This window comes from Nyctereutes procyonoides, unplaced genomic scaffold, assembly GCF_905146905.1.
Source record: "Nyctereutes procyonoides isolate TBG_1078 unplaced genomic scaffold, NYPRO_anot_genome, whole genome shotgun sequence".
In the NCBI taxonomy this organism is placed as follows: Eukaryota; Metazoa; Chordata; class Mammalia; order Carnivora; family Canidae; genus Nyctereutes; species Nyctereutes procyonoides.
Genome location: NW_026575126.1, coordinates 48772689 through 48796158, shown reverse-complemented (window position 1 = coordinate 48796158; position 23470 = coordinate 48772689). Strand labels below are relative to the sequence as shown.

The 23470-nt window shown below is 39.4% G+C and overlaps 1 protein-coding gene across 5 annotated transcripts in view; it reads right to left on the bottom strand.

Moving 5' to 3' along the window:
• MRTFB (myocardin related transcription factor B) overlaps positions 1 to 23470 on the bottom strand; it is a 190555-nt gene that overhangs the window by 72115 nt on the left and 94970 nt on the right. Inside the window, exon 1 of one of the 5 annotated variants that reach the window (XM_055340106.1) lies at positions 1963 to 2299. The exons of the other annotated variants lie outside the window; for them this stretch is intronic. Within the exon in view, the coding sequence (XP_055196081.1) occupies positions 1963 to 2083 (121 nt within the window). The 5' untranslated portion in view covers positions 2084 to 2299. Of the gene's footprint in view, positions 1 to 1962; positions 2300 to 23470 lie in introns of those variants that run through there. 5 annotated transcript variants of the gene reach the window in all.

Here is a 23470-nt window from a genome sequence, read left to right as displayed (position 1 = left end):
TATAAATATATAGGGAATTTTAAAAATGAAAAAAAATAGAAGGAAAAGGTAACCAAAGGCTACTTTTGCTGAAAAGGGTTGAAAAAAGGCAAAGAAGAAGAGGGATGACAAAGTGGCATCAAATCAGGCATCTCATAAGAACAGGATGAAGTACGTGTTGCTTCTCCTACTGTACAAATGAGATTAAAGGCTCAGGACAGTGAACTTGTCTAGGGTCACAGCTCCAGAATGGTGTGCCTGGGACCCGGTCCCAAGTACATCTCACCTAAGAGCCAAGCTCTTGCTCTTCTGACCATACATTATCACACAAGTATAAATGGTAGGCACGATCTCAATGGTTAGGGAAACAAGCCATATGTTATGTAATCATGTCAACTCTGCTCTTCTGTGCTTCTTGGTATTGCTTCTACCCTCCTTTTATGTTTTTAATCCTTGCTTTGGCTCCTTATCCTACTCTGTGGTTATGACAGCTCTATTTCTCTTCACTTTCTCAGTGTTCAAGTAGCACAGACATTGTTTCAAATGTGAGGTATGAACAGGAGCTTAACACCTGAACTTGACTTAAATGATGCATAGGTAATTTTTAACTATTTTTTTAAGTTAATGATTTAAAAACTTTAAGTTCCCTCAGTGAATCTCCAGAATGTGTCCTAAAAACTCCACTGGTATTGATTTTATAAGAATCTACAGTGAGGCTTGCTGTGCGCAAGCAGAGGCGACCCCATTGTTTGGTTCCTGGCAACGGCTATTTATACTTCATTGTGTGTCATTTGTTTTGATCTACATGTTTTTTCTACCCATACCCCAAAGTAGTTCAACTCTAAAAAGTCCAACTATTGTTTCTTCTTCTTATCTTCCAAATCTGTAACAATCTCTATCATCACGTTCTCATATTCTAAATGTCTGAGCAAAAAAAGGAGCAATATCTTTGGAAGAAACTCAACCTGCTACTCAGGCAGGTAAGTCTACATTTACTGTGTCTATAAGATGAGCAAGGGCGAGTGGAAAGGTGAGGGGCAGCTGATGGCAGGAGCTGAAAGTAGATAAAACGAAAAGAGGTTACTGTGTTTTTTGTTTTCTTTTCCTACCAAGGAACCCTAGAAAATCAAATTTCAAAGTAAACAAGTATTGAGAGGGGTAACCTTCATTATCTCAGATTCAGGAAAAACTCTATCTCTATAGATCCTGAATTTCTTAAACCACAGCCCTTGATCTTCTCCAGCTGCCACAGTAAAGCATGACTTACACTGGTCTGGCCACACTTCACTATATGCCAGGACAGGGGACAGCAAAGCTCATACACTTGGCCATTTTCTCAAATCAGTCAGTGAGGTACCATGCAGTGGCCACGGACAGTAACTGACAGTACACTTAAGCTGCTTTTTTGCCTTGTTAAAAGGCCACAAAACCATGCAATGTGTTTTAAAAAACAAAACAAAATGATGCAATGTGCATTACAACCAATTAAACCAACCATTTAAAGATATAATTAAGAAAGCACTAGCTACCCTCCTGGTTTTAAACAATAAAACCCCTAAACGTGTCAATTGGAAAAAATTTTCCTGGAATTAGGTGTTTGTAAACCTAAAACAGTATTCTGAATGATATTGAAAAGGAAGTAGCCTTTCCTAAAGGGGTGGGGGGTGCGAGCAAAAGAAATCGGAAAGTATGAGAAAATATATCAAATGAACCTGGAAAGATTTCACTGAAATGAGGACTGGCCTCCTAAGTCCCCTTCCTGTATTAATTATTGCAAAATCCCTAGAGTTCCAGCAGTTAATGAACCGAGAGAAAGAGCCACCCAGAACAGCATTAAGGTTTCATTTCAGAGAACTTAGAACATGTGAAGTACAGGAGTGAACAGAGAGCAGACACACAGCACGGTAAGCAGACACACATGCTCAGCCTGGTTAACAGGAACATGAATTTGGCAGTTTTGCCCCTGTCCACAGACAGACTGACCTTCCTTGAGACTTTTCTGGTTGCTCCCCTCAAGGCATTCCTTTTCTTTTAATGGTTCGAAATCTCCAGCAGTTAAAATCTCTGGGAAGCCCTGTTGCTGCTTCTTGGAGCTATCGATCATGGTGAGAGCTTTCTGGAGACAGGCAGCATCAAGCAGGAGCAAAGCGCAATTTGCCGAGCAGCAGAGACCAGCGCTCCGCACACGCTGGTCCCTGGTCCCTGGTCCCTGGGTTCCTCCTCAAGATACCCCAATCACTGGGCAATTATGTCTTTGAGCAGCTGAAGGCAGCCATTCCTCTTTAGTTCCCAGCCTGACCTGCAAATACACTCCTGCTGCTGGAAGCCCTAAACTCTCTCCCACATTGGGAGGCAGAGCCCCAGAGGCTCGATGCTGAAATCCCACCCCTTTTCCCAGCCAGCCCCCTTCCCCTTGCCATTCCAGCTTCCCCCCACGCTGGGTACTTCCATCTGCAGTTTGATGGTCCGAATCATCTGACAAACACTGAGTCAAGCAGTTAAAAATAAATCCTGTAGTTGTTAAAAGAGAAGACTTTGCTGATACCTAAGAAGACAAATTGCTGCCTGTGGTCTCTCTCCGGCTCTCTATAAACACACCCGCAGGCTGTGGAAATACTTTCTATCAGCCAGACGAGCACATTCATTACTCATTAAGTTCTCCAGCTAAACAAACGGCAGTGTAGGGCATCAGAAGGAAGCGGGTCTTCTCGCAGCAGAGGGACCACACTGAATAAACATGCTACCAGCATAACTGCCAACAGCAGAGGCATCCAACTACCAAAGTTCTTCCGTGGCGTGCCTTTCGCTGCGTCCGGCTCTTCCTGGCAGAGCCAGGGCTCTTTGTAATAGGGAAACGTACTGCAGTTGCAGCTTTCCGCCCTCACCAATTTGGACCTGAGCAGCAGTTTTCCTTTGTGCCGCTAGTCGGCTGACAGAGTTAACATCGCCATGATTGTTCTAAGGAAAAATCTCCTCCCACGTACGAAAAGCAGGCAGAGCAAGAGAGCTTCTATTTCACAGCCGATTCAACCAGCGGCCAGCCCAAGTTTAATCTCACACGAGCTATCGAGCTATCGGCGACGGGCACCTCTCCTGCAAGTCACAGACTGCTGTCCACTGGGTGCGAGGGATGCTGCTGGAAGGACGTCTCTAGGTACGGCACCTCCAGGCAAATGTGGAGACAAGCCTGTTTTCATATGTATCAGATATATATCTACCCGCAGCTAGAGCCAGAAGAAGCTGATTTTTAAAAACATGGCTCAAAGTATGCTCTATTGCAAAGGGTTCCAGAAAACCCATTAGAGGTTGTAAGAGCAGCAGATGGAATCCTCTTCCATGAGGGATAACATTTTGTTCACTTTTTAAGAGCCCACATCCAGCAGAGTGCCTGGAATATTAGTTTTCAATAAATACTTGTTGCATGATTGAGCGAATGAATTAAAGAAGGGGAAGCCGCAATGGGAAAACTTGTTTTCATTATGCTCAAAATTCTACAGAAGTCCTCAATCAATGCCCAGTAGTCACTAATTTTAGATGAAATGTTCTCTAAAGGAAGCACATTTTCTCTTCAAAAGAAAATATACACATACACATACATCTTGAATGTGCATCTGACATGCCTTCTAAGGGATAAAGACAGGCCACGTTTTCAAAGCCAGGAAACCAAGTATTGCCTTCACCACTGAGACACAGAAGGGGGCTGGATGAAGATTCTGTCCTTTGTCCCTGGTTCCGGCGCTGGTGTGCACTAAACCCGGACTGTTCTAGAAAGATAGTTATCTACTCTTCTCCAGCGTCTCCTGAGAATGGGATTACACAACACATGACATGGCTCTTGTCAACTGAAATTTCTTCTGAAGCAATGTAAGCCCAGGGCTGAGAGTCCACACGCCCGCAGGAACAAACAATGCTGAGCTTATCACACGTCTTGAAAATGCGCTCCAATGCTCTGCTACTATTTCTGATCCTGAGGCCTCTGTTCTACACTGTTTCTTTGTCTTTAAAGGAGCAGGCAAAGTAACCATAGCTTTTTGAGAACATTCTTTAGGTCAGTGACCTCTTTAGCAGTTTGGTGAAGTTTATCTCATTTCACCCCAAGAGCCCCTTCTGATCTATGATTATTGGCACATTATAGCCATTTTACAGACCAGGACCAAAGTCAAAGTCACCACGCTTCTATATGGCAGGTCTGGAGCTTAACCAGTCGTTCTCCTACTGCACTTCAATACTTGCTTGCTGTCTTCTAGAATATCCTCCATCTCTAGGCTTTAGTTTGATCTTGGGACAGGTTTTTACAGCAGAGGCCACAAATTTTATGGCATCCTAGTAATTGTACTCCTGGGGAGGGAGAAGGAAAGCTGGCATAACCATCCTAAAATGCTTTCACAAAAGCATTTCTCCTTTTCCTGAAATGAGAGCAGCAGCAGCCAACTTTACTTAGTGCTCGCAGGGTACCCCAGTCTAAGTGCTTTTCATAGGTCACCTCATCTGTCCTGCTGTTGGGCCTGGGAGTTCAACATTACCACAATTTACAGATGAGAAAAGTGAGGCCTAGAAAAATCAACTATTTTTGTTGGAGGTCAACTATCTTCTACATGGTGGCCAGGACTCCCAACAGGTGGCCTGGCTCCAGAGCCTACTTTCTAATTAAGAATTAAGAATTATTTTGCAAAAAGGACAACAAAAACAGTAAACCCTCATATTCTCTTTCTCAGCGTACTGCTTTTAAACCATACTCAACTGTGTTTAGGCCACAAGTTTAGAGAACTGAATAGACACAGAGCTATACCAGCCACTTCAACTTTTTTTTTTTACTGGCTGTGTGTGTGTGTTGTGTATGTTAAAAAACAAAACAGTTCTCTTTTAAGGATCAGAGTAAGCCTTTTTTTTTTTTCTTTTTTGTAGAGAGACAGAGAGGGAGAAAGAGCGAGTGAGTGCACATGTACACAAGCAGAGGGAGTAGCAGGCAGAGGGAGAAGCAGGCTCCCTGTGGTGCAGGAAGCTCAATGTAGGACTCAATTCCAGGACTCTGGTATCATGATCTGAGCTGAAGGCAGATGCTTAACCAGCTGAGCCACACAAGCACTCATGATTCTCTGTAAGCTTATTATTTTTATATCTGATAAATATAAAAAAAAATCTCAATAAGGAAACACATTGTCTTGCTGTGGGTTTATAGTCTTATCTCTAGTTTTGAGAGAAAATAATAATTTCTTTAGTGGTGAATATGCCTGAAAGAACATTTATTTTGCTATTTTTAAAAATATGAAATAGCTTCAAATTTACTTTTCCTGAACCATCAGCGAGAAGGCTCTGACAGGATACCTCTTTGCCTTAAGTCTCTGGTGTGTTATTCCTACAATCAAGGACATTTCCCCATAACACCCCAATATAACCATCAATATCAGGAAATTAACAGTGATTTATCACCATCTAATCCACAGATTTCACTCATGTTCCACTAATTGTCCCAACAACATACTTTAAGGCAAAAGGATCCACACCAGGATCACATAGGACCCTGAGTTATTTCACCTCTCTTTAGTATGCATTTCTGAAAAGTTCCTCAGTCTCTCTAAAATTTTGAAGATGACAGACCAGTTACTTCACAGCATTGCCCTCAATTTGAGTTGTCTGGTGTGTCTGCATGATCAGACTCAGGCTATGGCACGAGCATTTTTGGCAGAAATACCACAGAAGTGGTGATGTGTTCTTTGCATCCTACTGGGTGTTGCACAAATGCAATTGGTCTTATAACTGATAATATTTATTTTGATGAACTGATTAAGATGGTATTGGCCAAGTTTCCTCACTGTAAAGTTAGTTTTTCTTTTTGTAATTAATTACTTTGTGGGGTTGAATTATTTATTACTGTGACAGTCACACAATGGTGACTTTGAAAATTCTATCGTTCTTCCTTCTATGTTTATTAGTGGCACATCTGACCATAAGAATCCCCTTTATCTGGTTTATGGTACCTATTTCTATCACCATGGACTTAATGGATTCCTGTTTTATTCAGTGGGTGATAACCTGCTCTTACCATTGCTCACATTATTCCAGATTTGGCCAGAGGGAGTCCATTCAAGCTGGCTTCAGTTTTTTATGTCACGATCTACTCTCTGCATACTTTATTACTTTCTGGTACAAGGTATTCCAGGCTCATCTTTTACTTTTCCTGCTCCGCTGAGAAGCAAGGACTGAACAGCAGGTGTACTCATTGCTATTAGGGTGTTGGTGTTCCCAGGCCTCCTCTGTAAAAGTTAGGGAACATGTCTGTGAGTTTATGTGTGTGAACATACAAGTACACACATATTTATGTCTCTCTATATTAACAGATGTATATTTAAGTATGTACATTTACTTATATATATGCTGAAAACCAGAAGTTCACCCTGATGCTTCCAATTCCAATCCAATGCCAAAGGTTCTTCCTCCACTTGTCTCTTTTATGTGATTGTAACCCACTTCTCCTAGAGTGAGAATCTTGTCTCCCATGGTCTGCCACCCCACCTGTGGATACCTGGTTCATCCTACTATTATCACTGCTGTAACAAACTCTATGCAGAAATCTCCTCACCCCAAATGGGCTCTGAGAGCTTCCCCTGGGTTGCTGCCCCCACTCCCATATGGCGGCTGCTTTGCCCCACATAATGTCTTTGGAATTGAATTAGCGATGAAGGGAGGAACGACACCTGCATTCTCTCTGAGTAAAAGAAGCCCAAAGTAACCACATGAACCGCTTTCAGTAGATTCATCCTTGTTCCTTACTACATGTGCTACATCATCTTTAGTGTCATTTGGCTCTACTGCCATGAGGGACATTTAACTTCCAATGATAGGTGATTAAAGTCACTTTGGCTATGATAAATCTGCTTCCACACTGTTTGTGTGTACACAAACTCAAAAGAGTGGTTTTTGTATGAAAGAGAGTTCCATAAATCAGGTCAATTTTCCCACTACTCCAAGCATAGATATTTAATAAGCGTGAGAAAAACTGTATGGCTTGGAGACTAGGAATAATCCAGGAAGGGCTTCAGGGAATCGGAACAGAAACAAACACGGCTCAAGGGACCTACACAAAAACTTGGCAGTCTCAATATATGCTCACAAAGCTGCTGATAAAAAAGATATGGTTGTGATGACGCTGCACTGTGGTAAGCACAGACCTGAGAATATTACCAACTGTGCAATGTTTCACCAGCGTAAAGGCTCCAAAGGGGATTGGATACAATAATTAGTAACAGCAAACAGATTGCTAAATACTGAGCTGTGGTTCTCCTGTAGCATTCTCGATACTGGACTGAGAGAAGATGCCTTTTCTTTTCACCTCCCACATCCTGGTACTTTGAAATAGGCCCTCCAGTAGCCCTTCATGGAAGGGATACAGGCTCACTGGGGTTGCCTCCACAAGGCCTGAGCCACTGTCACAGAAGCCATGCAGAAGCGGGCAACCAGACTGGATACATTTAGGGAGAAAAATGTCAGTCCAGGTCACACCTAAAGTTTCCCCAAGGGTACCATATTTTTAGTAAAATACTTATTTTTTAAAAGATTTTATTTATTTATTCCTGAGAGACACATAGAGAGAGGCAGAGACATAAGCAGAGGCAGAAGCAGGCTCCCTATGGAAGCCCGATGAGGGACTTGATCCAGGACCCTGGGGACCTGAGGCAAAGGCAGACGCTCCACCACTGAGCCACTCGGGTGCCTTCAGTAAAATATGTATGTGATCCTTAATTACCCCTTTTAAAATTCTAAAACTATAAAAATATTGTTATCTTTACAAACACAGTGACCCGAAGGGCAGCAATGTCCACAATAATCAAACTATGGAAAGAGTCCAGATGTCCACTGACAGATGAATGGATAAATACGATGTGGGGTGTGCGCGTGTGTGTGTGTGTGTATATATATATATATATATATATATATATATATATATCTACTCAGCCAACAAAAAATGAAATCTTACCATTTGCAATGATGTGGATGGAGTTAGAGGGTACTACGCTAAGTGAAATAAGTCAGTCAGAGAAAGACAATTATTATATGATCTCATTCATATGTAGAATTTAAGAAACAAAACAGAGGATCATAGGGGAAGAGAGGGAAAAACAAAAGAAGATGAAATCAGAGAGGGAGACAAACTGTAAGTTGTTTCCTCTTAACTCTAGGAAAGTAATGCAAGTAAGGGAGGTGGGGAGATGGGGTAACTGGATGATGGGCATTAAGGAGGGCACGTGATGGAATGAACACCAGGTATTACATAAGACTGATCAATCACTGAATTCTATCTCTGAAATTAATAATAAATACTAATAATACACTGTATGTTAATTGAATTTAAATAAAAAATATATATAGGTACTAGGGGACAAAAATTGTATCTTTAAATAATTAGCAAATGGTTACAGTAAATTTCAATAACAATAATTAAGCCCAATTTAATAAATCTTGATTATTAAAATGACTTTTTTTTGTAAACAAGGACGAAGTGTGATCTCTGAAATCAGACATATCTTAAAAGTCCTTCGTTTTTATTACTTTTTAAATACTTTTTTTTTATTTTATTTGTTTAAATATTTTATTTATTCATGAGATACACAGAGAGAGGGAGAGAGAGGCAGAGACACAGGCAGAGGGAGAAGCAGGCTCCATGCACCGGGAGCCCGACGTGGGATTCGATCCCGGGTCTCCAGGATCGCGCCCTGGGCCAAAGGCAGGCGCCAAACCGCTGCGCCACCCAGGGATCCCGCTTTTTAAACACTTTTAAAATGGCTATCAAATGTGTAGTACTTCAGATATAAAGGATGAACAAATCGGCCCCATGGAAACCATTTCAGGAGGAAGAACACACTTTTCTGTTATTTCTAAGAGAATAAGATTCTGAAGGACTATCAGTGATTTGAACGATTACGTACTGTAGCATAACTGAGTGCTGCAACAGAGCCTGGTAACTGGGTTTGTAATGTGTGTTTATGATCATCTTTCCCCACAGAACACAGACATGACGGGTGTGGCCAGCCCTGCTGCGTGTGCTCTACTCTCTCTGAAGACGTGAGCTGAACCTCAGTAAGGATTATGATCTGACCATTTGTGGTCTGACGAAGCCCTACTTCAAGGGAACAAGGAGAACTGCCTGTGGGTTGGGGCAGGTGGCTGGCTGGGAAGGCAGAGGAGCAGGGCTGAGACTGTATATGCAAGGGCCCAGTGCCACTTGTTCCGCCCCCCCCCCCCCCCCCCCGCCACAGCTGCAGGACGGATCATGAAGAGAAGACATAACATACTTTATCAGCTTTAAAGGAGCCCTTCAAGGGCACCTGGGTGGCTCAGTGGTTGAGTCTGCCTTTTTCTCTGGTCATGATCTCTGGGTCCCAGAATCGAGTCCTGCATCAGGCTCTTCGTGGGGAGCCTGCTTCTCCCTCTGCCTATGTCTCTTTCTTATTTATTCTCATGAATAAATAAGTAAAATCTTAAAAAAAAAAAGAGCCCTTAAAATCCTTTCTCCATTTCTAAGCTTTATGGTTCCCCATGAACACATGAAGATTTACAATAAAGAGCCATCCTTAGATTACGTATTTTCAAGGTCATCTTCCTTGAACTACAAGTTACAGAAGAGAAGGGACCAGGACAGACAGAATGGAAGACTGAACAGAGAGAGTCATGTTCTTGCAAAGACGGGAAGACACATTGCTAAGTTATGGTCAGTGTGATGGTGGGATAAGAAAACTGTCCATGTATTATTTCTCCACCTTTTTTGCATCATTGTCCCTATTGTCCAACCCTTTCTTATAGAATTTTTTCATCACTTTCTATGAAATTTTACCACCACAGATTCACTACCTACATGTCCGTTTACACGCTGTGTGTGTGTGTATATATATAAATATATATATGCCTGAAACACTAAAGGAGTGATTTCTCCCAGGAACCAATCTGTGCTCCAGTTGAGAATGCTTAATCTACAAGAGGGAAAGCCAACGTCTCCTGTTCTGCTGAGGAAGAAACAGCAAGGTAATAAGAGTGAACTGCAGGCAAGAAACCCTCAATGAGATAATAACAAATGTTTGCCATCTGGGGTAATGATTTTTAGATCACAAGTGAATTTAACATATCTTTTGTGAATCTTGAAGATCTTTTGATCCTCAGCAGCTCTGAGGTATGGGAAACATGTACTGACATTTGTTTTATTAAAAAAACAAAACAAAACACTGCAGTTGAGATATGAAATAACATATTTTGAAGTCATTCTGGCAATGAGCATATATTCTTAATCCTGGCTTTCTGACTTCAACATTCGTTTCACCAAAAGCAAAAATCTGTATTTTTTTTCTTTTACTAAATTTACATATGATTTTCAAAGGCATGTAATTAAGAAAAACCAGTAATTTAATTTCAGAGGGTGCTAACATCCCAGATGGATTTATGAAGCGTAGAGACCGGATGGTTTTGGGGAAGGAGCACGACTTTAGAGGTAAACATGATTCAGTTGTGAGAACCATAAGATCCTGGAAAAGCAGGAACATCTCTGTGCCATGGCTGCCTCGTCTGTAGAAATGCAATGACAACACTGATAGGACAAACAGCTGTTTTCTGTGATTATGAGAATTAGGAAAAAAGTGCATATAAAATACCCAGCATAAGCATGATGGGTACCCCCCAAATGGTGGAGTCTGTTAGGACTCCTTTCTGGCATGATTTCCCTCATGTGCTATCCTCCACAGTGTGTTTGCTAGGTTAGGGTTTCTCTGGCAAGACATGCACACAGACATAAATGCAGAGCAGCACGCAAGCCACACTTGTTCTCCATTTCCTACCACCCCCTCAGGCCACCCTGGGGTGTGAATAAAGTTCATAGGTTTTTGGTTTGGCACTTAGTATCTTCTGGTGTCTTCCTACCACTTTAGGTTTATTTATTAGATTACATTTGAAATTTTTATATATGCAGGGAACCCTGCGGATGCTTTTCACTTCACCGGAATAACGAAATAGAAAAAGTGCCCCCAGGTGACTGACCATGGCCAGCCAAGCCATCAGCTATAGGGTCTGAGGATTGAGGGGAACAAACACTAGGACATCATCTCAGGAATCCGAGGATGTATTCTTGGATGAGTTCTTTAAGGAAATTTAAAAATTCTGTGATTTTATTTTGTTAACCTTGACAAAAAAATCCCATGTTGCCGTGTAAGAGTGAAAAGTAAAGAGAGTCAGACACGGTGGTGATGACACATTCAGACCTAGAGAGGACTGAACGGCACCAAGCCGGCAGCAGTGGGAATAGAGAGCAGGCAGTGGGGAACTGCGCTGACACGGCAGGAGGTGGCCCAGGCTCAGAGCCACGCCACAGCAGTGGGCACCTCGTCAGGGGTCCAAGCAGCAGTCACACTCGGGCAAAAATGCATCACGGCACAGCAAACTGACAGTGACGGGAATTTCGTGAGCACTGTAGATTTTTTAAAAAAGTATGCAGAAGTGCTTCTGTTTCATAGTTGTGTTAAGTGCTCCTAAGCTCAAGTTTATACTTCATTTATGGTTGTGAGCAATTCATCAAGATGAGACTAATAAAAATTAAGTCTTCTACTAGTTGTTTTTAAAGGTACAGACCTTTCTTATGTTTGTGAAACGCTGCTTCACCATACAACTCAAACGGGGTGAGGGGACCCATTTAGCCTGCTTCTTGGCTTCTACAATGTTATCCTGAGGAACATTTGCCTTTGTCTACCTAATCTGACTGGGTATCCTATTTGGCCATCTTGGGAGTCCTGACAAAGGTAGAGATAAAAGAGGCAAGATGACTATCCAGATTCAATATAAAATCATGCCATGCCTTCATACATGCTCCAAATGTTTCCTCTGTCTCTTATTGGGCCTACTTTGAGCTAACTATGCCACTGTTTCAAATCATTTCCATTTTCCTCAAGACCACACTATCACTACCCTCATACCTTTCTCAGCAAGTAGCATGGGCCCTTAGATTTGCTAATACTGAGGTCTTCAGACATAAGTTCTATTTCCACCTTCCACTCCCATTCTACCTCCTGTCTTTGGTGAAGTCATCTTTCTTTTTGCCAAGTGGAATCCAGACACTTTGTTTAGGACTGTAATTCCTTCCCACCTACTTACAAAACTGTGGTCAATAAATTATATTTCCCCACTAGGATCTTTTGTACTTACCAAGATATTTGCATTTCCCTTTGTACTCCTCCTGAGATTTTGACTATTTCTAAACGTTCTCCCTTATTAATCTCATCCTTTACACAAGTACCAACCACTAACTCCAAACACCCACTGATGCACACATAAACACAAACCCTACCTCCAGATCATCATGCACTTGCTTTTTAAAATGGCACTGAGTTTTCCTTCTGCAACTAAGATATCCTTGGTTTTAAGATTATGTGCCATACTCAGGACTAAGTCATCTATAATTCTATAAGATAGTTTCTGCTTGACATTAATAGAAAAACAAAGCTTAAAAAAATAGAACAAAAACAAATGGCAAGTGATGAGCTAACCTACACGTCAGCTTGATTCAGCTCCAGACAACACACCTAAAAACCAACCCAATGCTGGCTTACTCATCTTTGCAGCCTCAATGCCCAGGACAGTATGACTGCTCAATTAATGCTGCTTGAATGAATAAATCAATGTCACTGGACCGACCAAAACTCATCCAGGCCTCTCCTCTACCTACCTATTCTTAGCTTGGCCTCAGTGTTCTGTCCCCTGATTTCCCGAGCAGCATTACTAATCCTGGTCCTTACACTTCACCTAAATCAAATTACTTAATATCCCCTAATGTGCTCTGAGTTTTCGTTGTCTTTATTCAATTTTTTTTTTTCTGCCTGAAATTCTCTTTCTCTGATGGAAACTGTACTTGGGCAATCTTCAGGAACTAGTTGTAGTACCAATCACTTTCAGAAGTTTCCCAGGATGTGTCTCAACATCCCCAGTCAGGTCTTTTTCCTCTGCTCACTCTGAACACTCATGATACCCATCACTGGAGGACTTAGCTTTCTGGAATGATAATGAAATATTGCCAATTCTGGTTACTAACGGTGATAGGTCACTGACTGCGTACTGAGCACAAGTTCATGCACGGTGTTTAGTGCTTTACAGAATTCACTCAGTTCACTCTTCTCAAGAACTCTATCCACTACTGTCTCTAGTTCACAGTGAGACACCAGGAGGCAAAGTAACCTTCCAGCTACACAGCTTTTAAGGAGCAAAAGGGAGATCTTTAATTTAGGCAGCAAGGTTCAGGCTACTAGCTTTTCTCAATGGATTCTGTGAGAGAATTAAGTCCTAAAGCCCAACGGCATCCACTGTATCAACTTCTTTTCTATGTACTGGAAACGGCATTAGCTGGGTCATCTTCAGGATAACTGAGAAAATAGTCACTCTAGTCACACTGGTAGGAATTCATTTTCTCACAGAGAAAGATGGGATGTTTTTAACTACTGCTTTCTCTCAACATTTGTCTGGATCTTTGCACATTTCTGATATCTTCAAAATTTTACAGTCTTCAAAAGCTGGAACTTCATCTCATTCATCTTTTTATTTCCTATGAGATCTGTTCTGGGATTTTAATCATGTTCACATGGTCAAGCTTTTCCTTAATTGAGCAGTCCAAGTTGGATGATAAGTATCTTCCTTAAAATAGACTAAAACTACCTGCTTTATTTCTTTGGTTGTGTCTGACACTTAAAAAACACTATTACTAAGGTATAAGGATTCATTAAATTAAGATACTTTAAAGTGTGTATTTGTGGTGAGTTTTGATGGAGTACATGGCTGTGGAGTTATGGTTACATTTGATTCAGAGCATTTTCAACATTTCTGAAAGTCTCTTCCTGCTCCTTTGCAGTACATCCTTCTGCCACACCCAGCCCCAGGTAATCACTGAGCCACTTCCTATCACTAGAGATTAGTTTGCCTGTCCTAGAATTTCTAGTAAATGGAATCTTACAACATGCAATCTTTTGTCTTTGAATTCTTTCACTAAAACTCAGATTCATCTATGTTGTTGTGTGTATCAGCAGCTGGTTCTGTTCTATTACTAAGTAGTAACCTAGTGTATGAATAGATTACAGTTTCTTTAACCATTCATCTCTTGATGGACTATGGATAATTTTCAGTTTTGAGCTACTATGAATAAACTTGTTATGAACATTTATATATAAATCTTTGGGTAGATATTTGTATTCCTTTTTTTTTCTAAAGCATTTATTTGAGAGAGAAAGCAAGCACGGGAGAGCCACTTAACAAGCATGAGCAGGGGTGGGGGGAAGGCAAAAGGAGAGGGAAAGCAGGCTCCCCACTGTGCAGCCCAATCTCATGACCCAAGTTGAAGGCAGATGCTTACCCAACTGAGCCCCCAGGTGCACCTGTATTCCTTTTTTTTTTTTTTTTTTTTTTTTTTTTTGTATAAAGGTCTGGTTGGATAGTAGGTGGATGCTTAGCTTTTTGAAGGAACTTTACTGGCAGCTTTATTTTTATTTATTTTTTATTTAAAAATTTTTTTAAAGATTTATTTGAGGGAGGGAGGGAGGGAGGGAGAGAGAGAGAGAGAGAGAGAAAGAGAGAGCACACACGCAGGAGTGGCAAAGGAGAGAAAGAGAGAATTCAAAGCAGATCCCATGCTCAGTCTAGAGATCATAGCCTGAGCTGAAACCAAGAGTTGGACCATTACGTGACTATGCCACCCAGGTACCCTGGCAGCTTTATTTTTAAAAGCTCAAAACTGCAAATAACTATCCATACGTAGGTGATTGAGTGAATAACTTTTGGTATACAATGAAGTACTACTCAACAATAAAAAAGAATAACACACAATACTCATAAATCTCAAAATAATTATGCTGACCGAAAGAAGCCAAATGAAACCAAGCATTTGCATCTATGATTCTATTTCTAAAAAAATTCTAGAAAATGCAAACTAACCTAGAGTAACAGAAAGCAGACCAGCGGTTGCCTGGAGACTGTAGTGGAAAGAGGAATGGATTTCAAAGGGGCATGAAGAAATTCTTAAGAGTGATGAAAATGTTATCTTGATTGTGGGGAATTCAAAATCCCTTAAGTTGAATATTTAAAATATGTGCAATTTATTGTATAACAATTACATTCTGATAAAAAAAAAACCCAATGATAGTACTTATGGGAACAGAGAAACTCCTTTATGTTAGTACGGTAATTTTGAAACAGTCTTTATTTACAAAACTTGAATGCAACAGATTATTTACGTGGTGTCTAAAAAACAACGGAGCAACAGAATTGCTCTAAAGAACCTTAACAACAACAACCCATTTACACCAACAAGCCCATTCATCTATTAAAATAAATAAAATAAAGTGAATCCCATGTGTGATAACTGAGTGATTTATCAGATGCGTGCCAGCAGTGTGACCTGGTGTGCTATAACTAATAGTCATGTGGTAGTTCGGTGAACTGGTATATGTTACAGACCTGGATGGTGGAAGAGTAGTGATCCTGAACACAGAGAACACAGAATTCAAATTAGAAACATTGCATGTGACAAAGAGGATACCTCTTCATGCAAAGAGCCATAATCAATGAGTCTGTAACAGCTACGCATATGCACAAAAACAACATAACTATTTTTACAAAATAAGAAGTACAGGAGGAGCAATGGGACGCCAACAGAAACACACAAAGAACAGGGAAACTTTAATCTGCCTTTTTCAGTGTGAGACAGATGAAGTAGACAAAACTTAGGAAAGGATATACAGTATAATCAATAAAGAGATCTTACTACTATGTAGTAAACTTTATACCTTGGTGACAGAGGAGGATTTTAGACCTTCTCAACTAGACATGGACTGTTTTTTAAAAATCACATATTAGGGGATAAAGAAAACTTTAGCAAGTTTCATAATATGAAAAAATACACAACACTCTGATCTCAATGTAGTAGTACTAGAAATTATTAATAAAATAAAAAAGCTAAAAAGGCCTGTTTGCCTGGAAATTAATAACATCTCTTAAGTACTTAGTACTTAATAGCATCTATTAATGCTATTAATAGCATCTATTAACTCATAGAGAAGAGGAAAAACACAACTGCAATGAAGGAAGTTCTCACCAGAATCTATGGCTTTTGTTCAAAGCAGTGATCAGAAAAACATTTAAAAATATCAGTAAAAATAAATGAATGAAAATAAACTATGTGCCTCAGGGATAAAAATGATTTAAAAAACAAAGAACAGAGCCACCATGGCCATGGATAATATCATAAGGTCTATCTGGTAAGTTACTGGTTCCAAGAGGCACGAGAGAATGAGGCAGAAAATGTACTTGCAAAGATAATGCCTGAAAATCCCCAAAATTTGATGAAATACATAAATTTACAGATTCAAGAAACCTGGCAAACTGCCAGTAGAATACATACATGTAAACACACAGAGCCGTCACTAGCCTTCAGATACACAAACAATAAGCAGTTAGAGATATAGAGGAAACCCCATCATTAAGAACAATGAAGACAATAAATGCTCAAGAGTAAACTAAAGATATGTATAAAACTCCTGGAAAACCCAAAAGTTGGCTTGAACAAATAGAAAAGACAGTCCTTGGGGCACCTGAATGGCTCAGTGGTTGAGCATCTGCCTTTGGTTCAGGTCATGATCCCGGAGTCCTAGGATCAAGTCCCACATCAGGCTCCCAGTGAGGAGTCTGGTTCTCCCTCTGCCTGTGTGTCTGCCTCTCTCTCTGTGTCTCCCATGAATAAATAAACAAAAATCTTTTTTTTTTAAAGAAGTTTATGTTTTTTAAAGATTTTATTTATTTACTCATTAGAGACACACAGAAAGAGGTAGAGACATAAGAAGAGGGAGGAGAAGCAGGCTCCACTCAGAGAGCCTGATATGGGACTCAATCCTGGGACCCCAGGATGACGCCCTGAGCCAAAGGCAAATGTTCAACCACTGAGCCACTCAGGCGTCCCAATAAGTAAAAATCTGAAAGAAAGAAAAGAAAAGAAAAGAAAAGAAAAGAAAAGAAAAGAAAAGAAAAGAAAAGAAAAGAAAAGAAAAAGAAAGAAAAGAAAAGAAGAAAAGACCTTGTTCCTAAATGGGATAATACGACATCATAAAAATGCCATTTTTCTGTAAATTAATTTACACATTTAATGCAGTGTCAATAAAAACACCAATGAGCTTTTTAATGGGGGCTAGACAAGTTGATATGTAAAAATATGGAAAAAAATGAAAACACCCAAGGCACACCAAAAAAACTCAGAGGAAAAAAAAAGCACCATGTGGGGAAGGGAGAAAGAGCCTTATTAGATTAAAACAAACTCAGAGTAGATCAGGGATAAAAAGTTAAAAAAAAAAATCAAACCATCTGAGTACTCTAATATTGATGAGACCCTTTTATAACTGGGATATAGCAAAAAGCTTTCTAATTGTGACCCCAAATCCAAAAGCAATAAAAGGAAAGACTGGTATATCTTGGCCACATTAAAATAAAACACATTGAAGAGAAAGGGATGATCTCTCCAACATATGAATGAATTATTTAAAAATCAGACTGAGAATGACCAGATAATTCACCTCCTCCTCCAAATATATTTCTGAAGTTGCCCTTACACATATCAAAGGATGTTCAACCTTACTCACAGCTAGAGAAAGGCAATTAAAATTACACCAACATACTTGGTGGCAAAACATGACAGTATGTTCTGCTGGTGAAGCTGGGGGAGGGAGGAATAAACATTCACATATACTCCTAATCAGAATGCAAATGAGTACAGCTTTCTGGGAAAGGAATCTGGTGACATGTAAGAAAACTACAAATGCATTCACCTTTCGACCCAGCAATCCTCTATCTAGGAATTTACCTGAAAGATAAACTTCTAACATATAATGGTATATGCCGAAGCTATTTATTACAGCACCATTTGTAACTGCAAGATACTGTAAACAACTTAAATGCCCACACAGAGGACTGGTTGACTCAAACATGGGGCATCCAAACCATGAAATACTACACAGCTGTGAAAAGGAATAAGGACCATCTCTTATTAACTGGGATGAAGCAGTCTTCAGAAAATATTAAGTGAAAAAAACAAACTATAAAACAGTATCAATGTCACTTCTTGTGTAAAAAAGAAGGGAAAACAAGAAAATATATTTAGAGTTGCTTACCTGAGGGGAAAAGAATGAAAGGAAGGAGAAACCAGAAACCAAGGAGACTGGTTACCTTCAGTGAGTGGGAAAGGAGGGTGGAATGGATCAAGGTTGGGGATGGGATAGGAGAGAGCAGTCAGTAGTGCCATTTAACTGAGGATATCTTTTTTATATAATTTTGACTTTTAGAGCTTTGTTAACATATCACATTCTCAAAAATAAATTAATAAAATCAGTAAGATTGGAAGAACACTCAAATTTGAATACAAACACAATAAATGAACCCATTTGGATTTCAAATATATGACATGGACACACTGAAAAGGAGGTAGAATCAACGTCAGCAACTTCTGAATACAACATTTTGACTATATACCTTTGGGCTAAAGACAAAAAAAAATGTAAACAAAGATTCAACTTCCTTAGCAAATATTTTTAAAATAGGTTTACTGAGATGTAATTTACAGACCATAGAGTTCGCCCATTTCAGGTATAACAGATTTACTTCTCACAGTGGCATGGGAGCATAGCAATTTTAAAACTATGTGTATTCTAGAGTTAAATACTATGTGTTATTCTGGAAAATATATTGTGGACAGGAACAGGATGGGAACAGTCTTCTCCCTGTCAGGTAAGGTAGTTACAATATGGAAAGGGGGTTGCAGTGAACCCCGTAGTGCTGGATAAAAGTAGAGGTGTCAGTAAAGATGTCTCATTTTTTTTAAAAAAAAGATGTTATTTATTTATTCATTAGGGACACAGAGAGAGATGTAGAGACATAGGCGGAGGCAGAAGCAGGCTCCCTCTGAGGAGCCCAATGTGGAACTTGAACTCAGGACCCTGGGATCATGACCCAAGCCAAAGGCAGATGCTCAACCACTGTGCCACCCAGGCGTCCCTCCCTTTTGAAGATGCCTCATTTTTAATATATGCAGTGGTACAGGTAGACAAGAATAGATACAGATGTACGCGTCTGTGTGTGTAAACAAAAACATGCCTTTCCTGTATCTGTCAACTGAGACATCTAGAAGTAATGAACAAACAGAAACAGTGAACACATCCAGCTTCCAGGTCTTGGCTTATAAATACTCCACTAAAACCAACCAGACTTTGTAAAAGAAATGACTGACTGGGGTAGCCTGGGTGGGCTCAGCAGTTTAGTGCCGCCTTCAGCCCAGGGCATGATCCGGGAGACCTGGGATCGAGTCCCACATCAGGCTCCCTACGTGGAGCCTGCTTCTCCCTCTGCCTGTGTCTCTGCCTCTCTATCTGTCTCTGGGTGTCTCTCATGAATAAATAAATAAAATCTTAAAAAAAAAAAAAAAGAAATGCCTGGTTGCAGAGTTAGGGCAGAAAAAGTAAAAGTTGAGCCTGGAACATACTGTGGTGTCAGAAAGCAAGTAAGTACTCAAACAGTGATGAGAATCTGCTAAAAGGACACCAAACCCAGCTTGACAGAACTCCCAACTGGCTGCATCCAAGACAATTTGAGCATAAAAATAATAACAATAGTAAGAGAATTATTATTAATAAATAGTGTTTACTAATAAATAGAAAAAGACTCTACGGTTCCATGTGGATATAAATTCATAAATACAGGAGGTAGAAAGGAAAGCTTGTCCCTCAAGTAGAATGTCCTCTAACAAATGTAAGGAATGACAGAATTAGAGATCACCAGCCTGACAGTTCTAGGCAAGAACTACCAGCAGATACTGAGACTACTTAGTACAGATGCAAGTTGGTTTGAAAGAAGCAGCATATTTATCTAATGCCAGAATATTTCCTCACAATATACTTTTTATTTACAAAATTAGAAATGGAGAAATAGTAACCTGACAGCGGCAGAAACCAGAAGGTTTTTTTAAAAAAGATTTTTAGTTAGTATCACCAGTAAAGGGTCAAACTGACATCCTTTGCCACCAAGAAGACACATCTCCTCTGTGGTCTTCCTGCTGCAGGGGCATAGCCTCATCCCATCAGGAGGAACCAAGAGATGTACCCAAACTGATTGTCACTCCACGGAATAACTGACCTATACTCTTCAAAATAACCCATATAACTTTTCCAAATAACTCTTCCAAAATGTCGTATAAGACAAAAAAAGAAAAAAGAACAAGCCCACAGAATTGTTCATTTTTAATGAAGACTGAAAGATTTGACCATTATAAATGCCTCCTGTGATCCTGGACTGGACTATGAAACACAGAGAATACATTTTTATTTCTTTCACTAAAAAGGATATCATTGGGACAACTGGCACAACTTGAATATGGTCTGGGGTTAGTAAACGTATCAATGTTAATTATGGATTTAAATAATTATACCATAGTTATATAACACAGTATCTGTATTTTTAGGAAACACACCACAGTGTTTAAAGGTAAAAAGGCAATATGTTCACAACTCAGTCTCAAAAAGTTCTGGGAAAAACCATTATGTATGGATATAGAAAGAGTAGGATAACGCAAGTGTAATTAAAACATTATCATTCGGGGAATCTGGATAGATGATATTCGGGAATTTTTTTGTACTATTTTTGCAACTTTCCTGTAAGTCAGAAATTATTTCAAAATAAAGTTTTTGAGAACGAGTCAAACTGTACATGTCAGATCTGTGCATGTCAGTGTATGTAAAATATAACTCCATCTTTAAAAATTTTAATGACAAAGATTTTCCAAGTAGGAGAATGCTGTGAATACCGAGAAACACTGCCAATAAAAGCATCAATTGGTGTATTTTAGCAAGCCACTGGAACTATGTCAAAGGAATCCAGAAAGATTGTCTCTGAATTGTTTGTCTCTGTAATTCAATATCTAGGGCTTTATTCTAAAGAAATATTCTGGAATATACATTTAAACAAAACAATTTGTGTGCAGTGCTATCCATCTTCACATTAACCACAGCAGCAAAGACATGATCTAACTGTTCATCAACAAGGGAGTAAATAAATTATGACACATATAATGCTATCTTGTACTGCCACTGAAAAAATGGCTTCAAAACTGGAAAATAATTATTGGGTGCTTACAGTGAGCCAAAGAAGTAAAAGTGATTTTTAAAAAATATTTTATTTATATAATTCCTGAGAGACACAGAGAGAGAGGCAGAGATATAGACAGAGGGAGAAGCAGGCTCCCTGTGGGGAGCCTGATGTGGGACTCAATCCCAGGACTCCAGGATCACAACCTGAGCCAAAGGCAGACGTTCAACCACTGAGCCCCCAGGTGCCCCTAAAAGTGATTTTTTCAGAGGAATATTTAATAACAATGGAAAATATTCACTATAAGATGAAAGGAGAAAAGGAAGCCATATAAATGCATGTTTAGGATGGTTCCCATTTTGTCTTTCTAAAAACTATATGGAGAAAAGATTGGGAAATACTGTGAATGATAGGACTTAACAGTCTACTTACATGCTGTTTTTTTATCTTTCTGAATTTTAAAAATGGTCTAAAATGAGCATGTATTATATTTATGATGATAAAATACTAAACCCTAATAAAATATTTTCTATAGTAAAATATCTTGAATTGGCAATCTAAAGCATCTCGACATAGTAACAGCCTATATGCAATTCATTTAAACAAATTTTAAGTATTATAATTCTAGATAAGCAAACATGTATCTCCATAAAAAGAAGATAGCCATTGAGAAAGCAATTAACAATTTTACGGCATTTCTACGAATTTTAAATTGAGAAGAAATAGGTTATTTATTTCATCACAACTGTCAGCAAATCATCATATTCTGCCATTCTGAAAAATAGTTATTTTCTTATCTAATGATTCTGATATTGTTCTAGGAAATGACTTTTAAAATTTTTTTAAAAATTTATTTATGATAGTCACACACACAGAGAGAGAGAGAGAGAGAGAGAGAGAGAGAGAGAGAGAGAGGCAGAGACTCAGGCAGAGGGAGAAGTAGGCTCCATGCACCGGGAGCCCGACATGGGATTCGATCCCGGGTCTCCAGGATCGCGCCCTGGGCCAAAGGCAAGCGCCAAAGCACTGCGCCACCCAGGGATCCCCCCAGGAAATGACTTTTACGTATTACACACCATTGTCATTCTTTATGTTATTTGGCAAATAAGTTATGCCTGATATTTCTTTTAAAACATTAAGAGTGAAGCCATCTGAAAAGAATTAACAAAACTAAAAAAAAAAAATCTCTACATAACAAACATTCCACCTAGTTTGAATGTGTAAGGGATGGTCAGATAACACAATATACTAGCAACCTCAAAGCCACATTCTGGTAAAGCAGTCTAATAATGCTAATTAGAGAAAACCATTTTAACAAAGAGTCTACAGTATATTAGTAATTCCAGAATTTCAAACTATAAAATTAATTTACAACAAGAGGACTTTTGCCATCTCACAAACTGGAATTGTCTCATTTATCATGTACACATATTTCTATGAACCACTTAAATACAGAGGACAGCATTTTAGCTATAACACATGAATGAAATTTCATTTCATTTTAACTGTTTTCTTCCTGTAAAATACAACAATTCAGTAACAATTACTATAGATACCTATTGAGCAATGTGTAGAAGACATTCTGCGAAGAATGTTTCATTTGTTCAGCTACCCTAACAGATAGGTATAGTTAGCATACTTTCATCCCACCTTACAGTTGACATAGTGGTAAGATAACTGGCTAAGATTCTTTTTTTATTTTTTAAGATTTTATTTATAATTTGACAGAGAGAGCACAAGCAGGGGTAGTGCAGGCAGAGGGAGAGGGAGAAGAAGGTTCCCCGCTGAGCAGGGAACTGATGCGGGGAGCATGACTAGAGCTGAAGGTAGAAGCTTAACCAACTAAGCACCCGGGTGCCCCACTGGCTCAGATTCTTAAACTCAGAACAGTCTAAAGAGCCCAAAGTCCATTCCCTTAGCCAGGATAAATCTTAATACTATTTGAATTCACTAAATAAGAAAATAAAATAAAACAAAGATGAAAATAAAACAAGATGAAATTAGAGAGCCAAACCATAAGAGATTCTTAATAATAGGAAACAAACTGAAGGTCACTGAGGGGAGGGAGTGGGGGGATGGGGTAAGTGGGTGATGGACACTCAGGAGGGCACATAATGTAATGAGTATTATATAAGACCGATGAACCACTGAACTCTACCTTTGAAACTAACAATGCATTATATGTTAATTGAATTTAAATTAAAAAATAAAATGTTTCCTATCCCTTCCTCCATTTCTCATTTAATAAACTGACATGCTTGTTACATACACACACACACACACACGCGCGCGTGTGCTCACACAAGAAATATTTGAACAAATGGAATTAAAATGTATTTTAACAGTTACGAAAGTGGTAGTG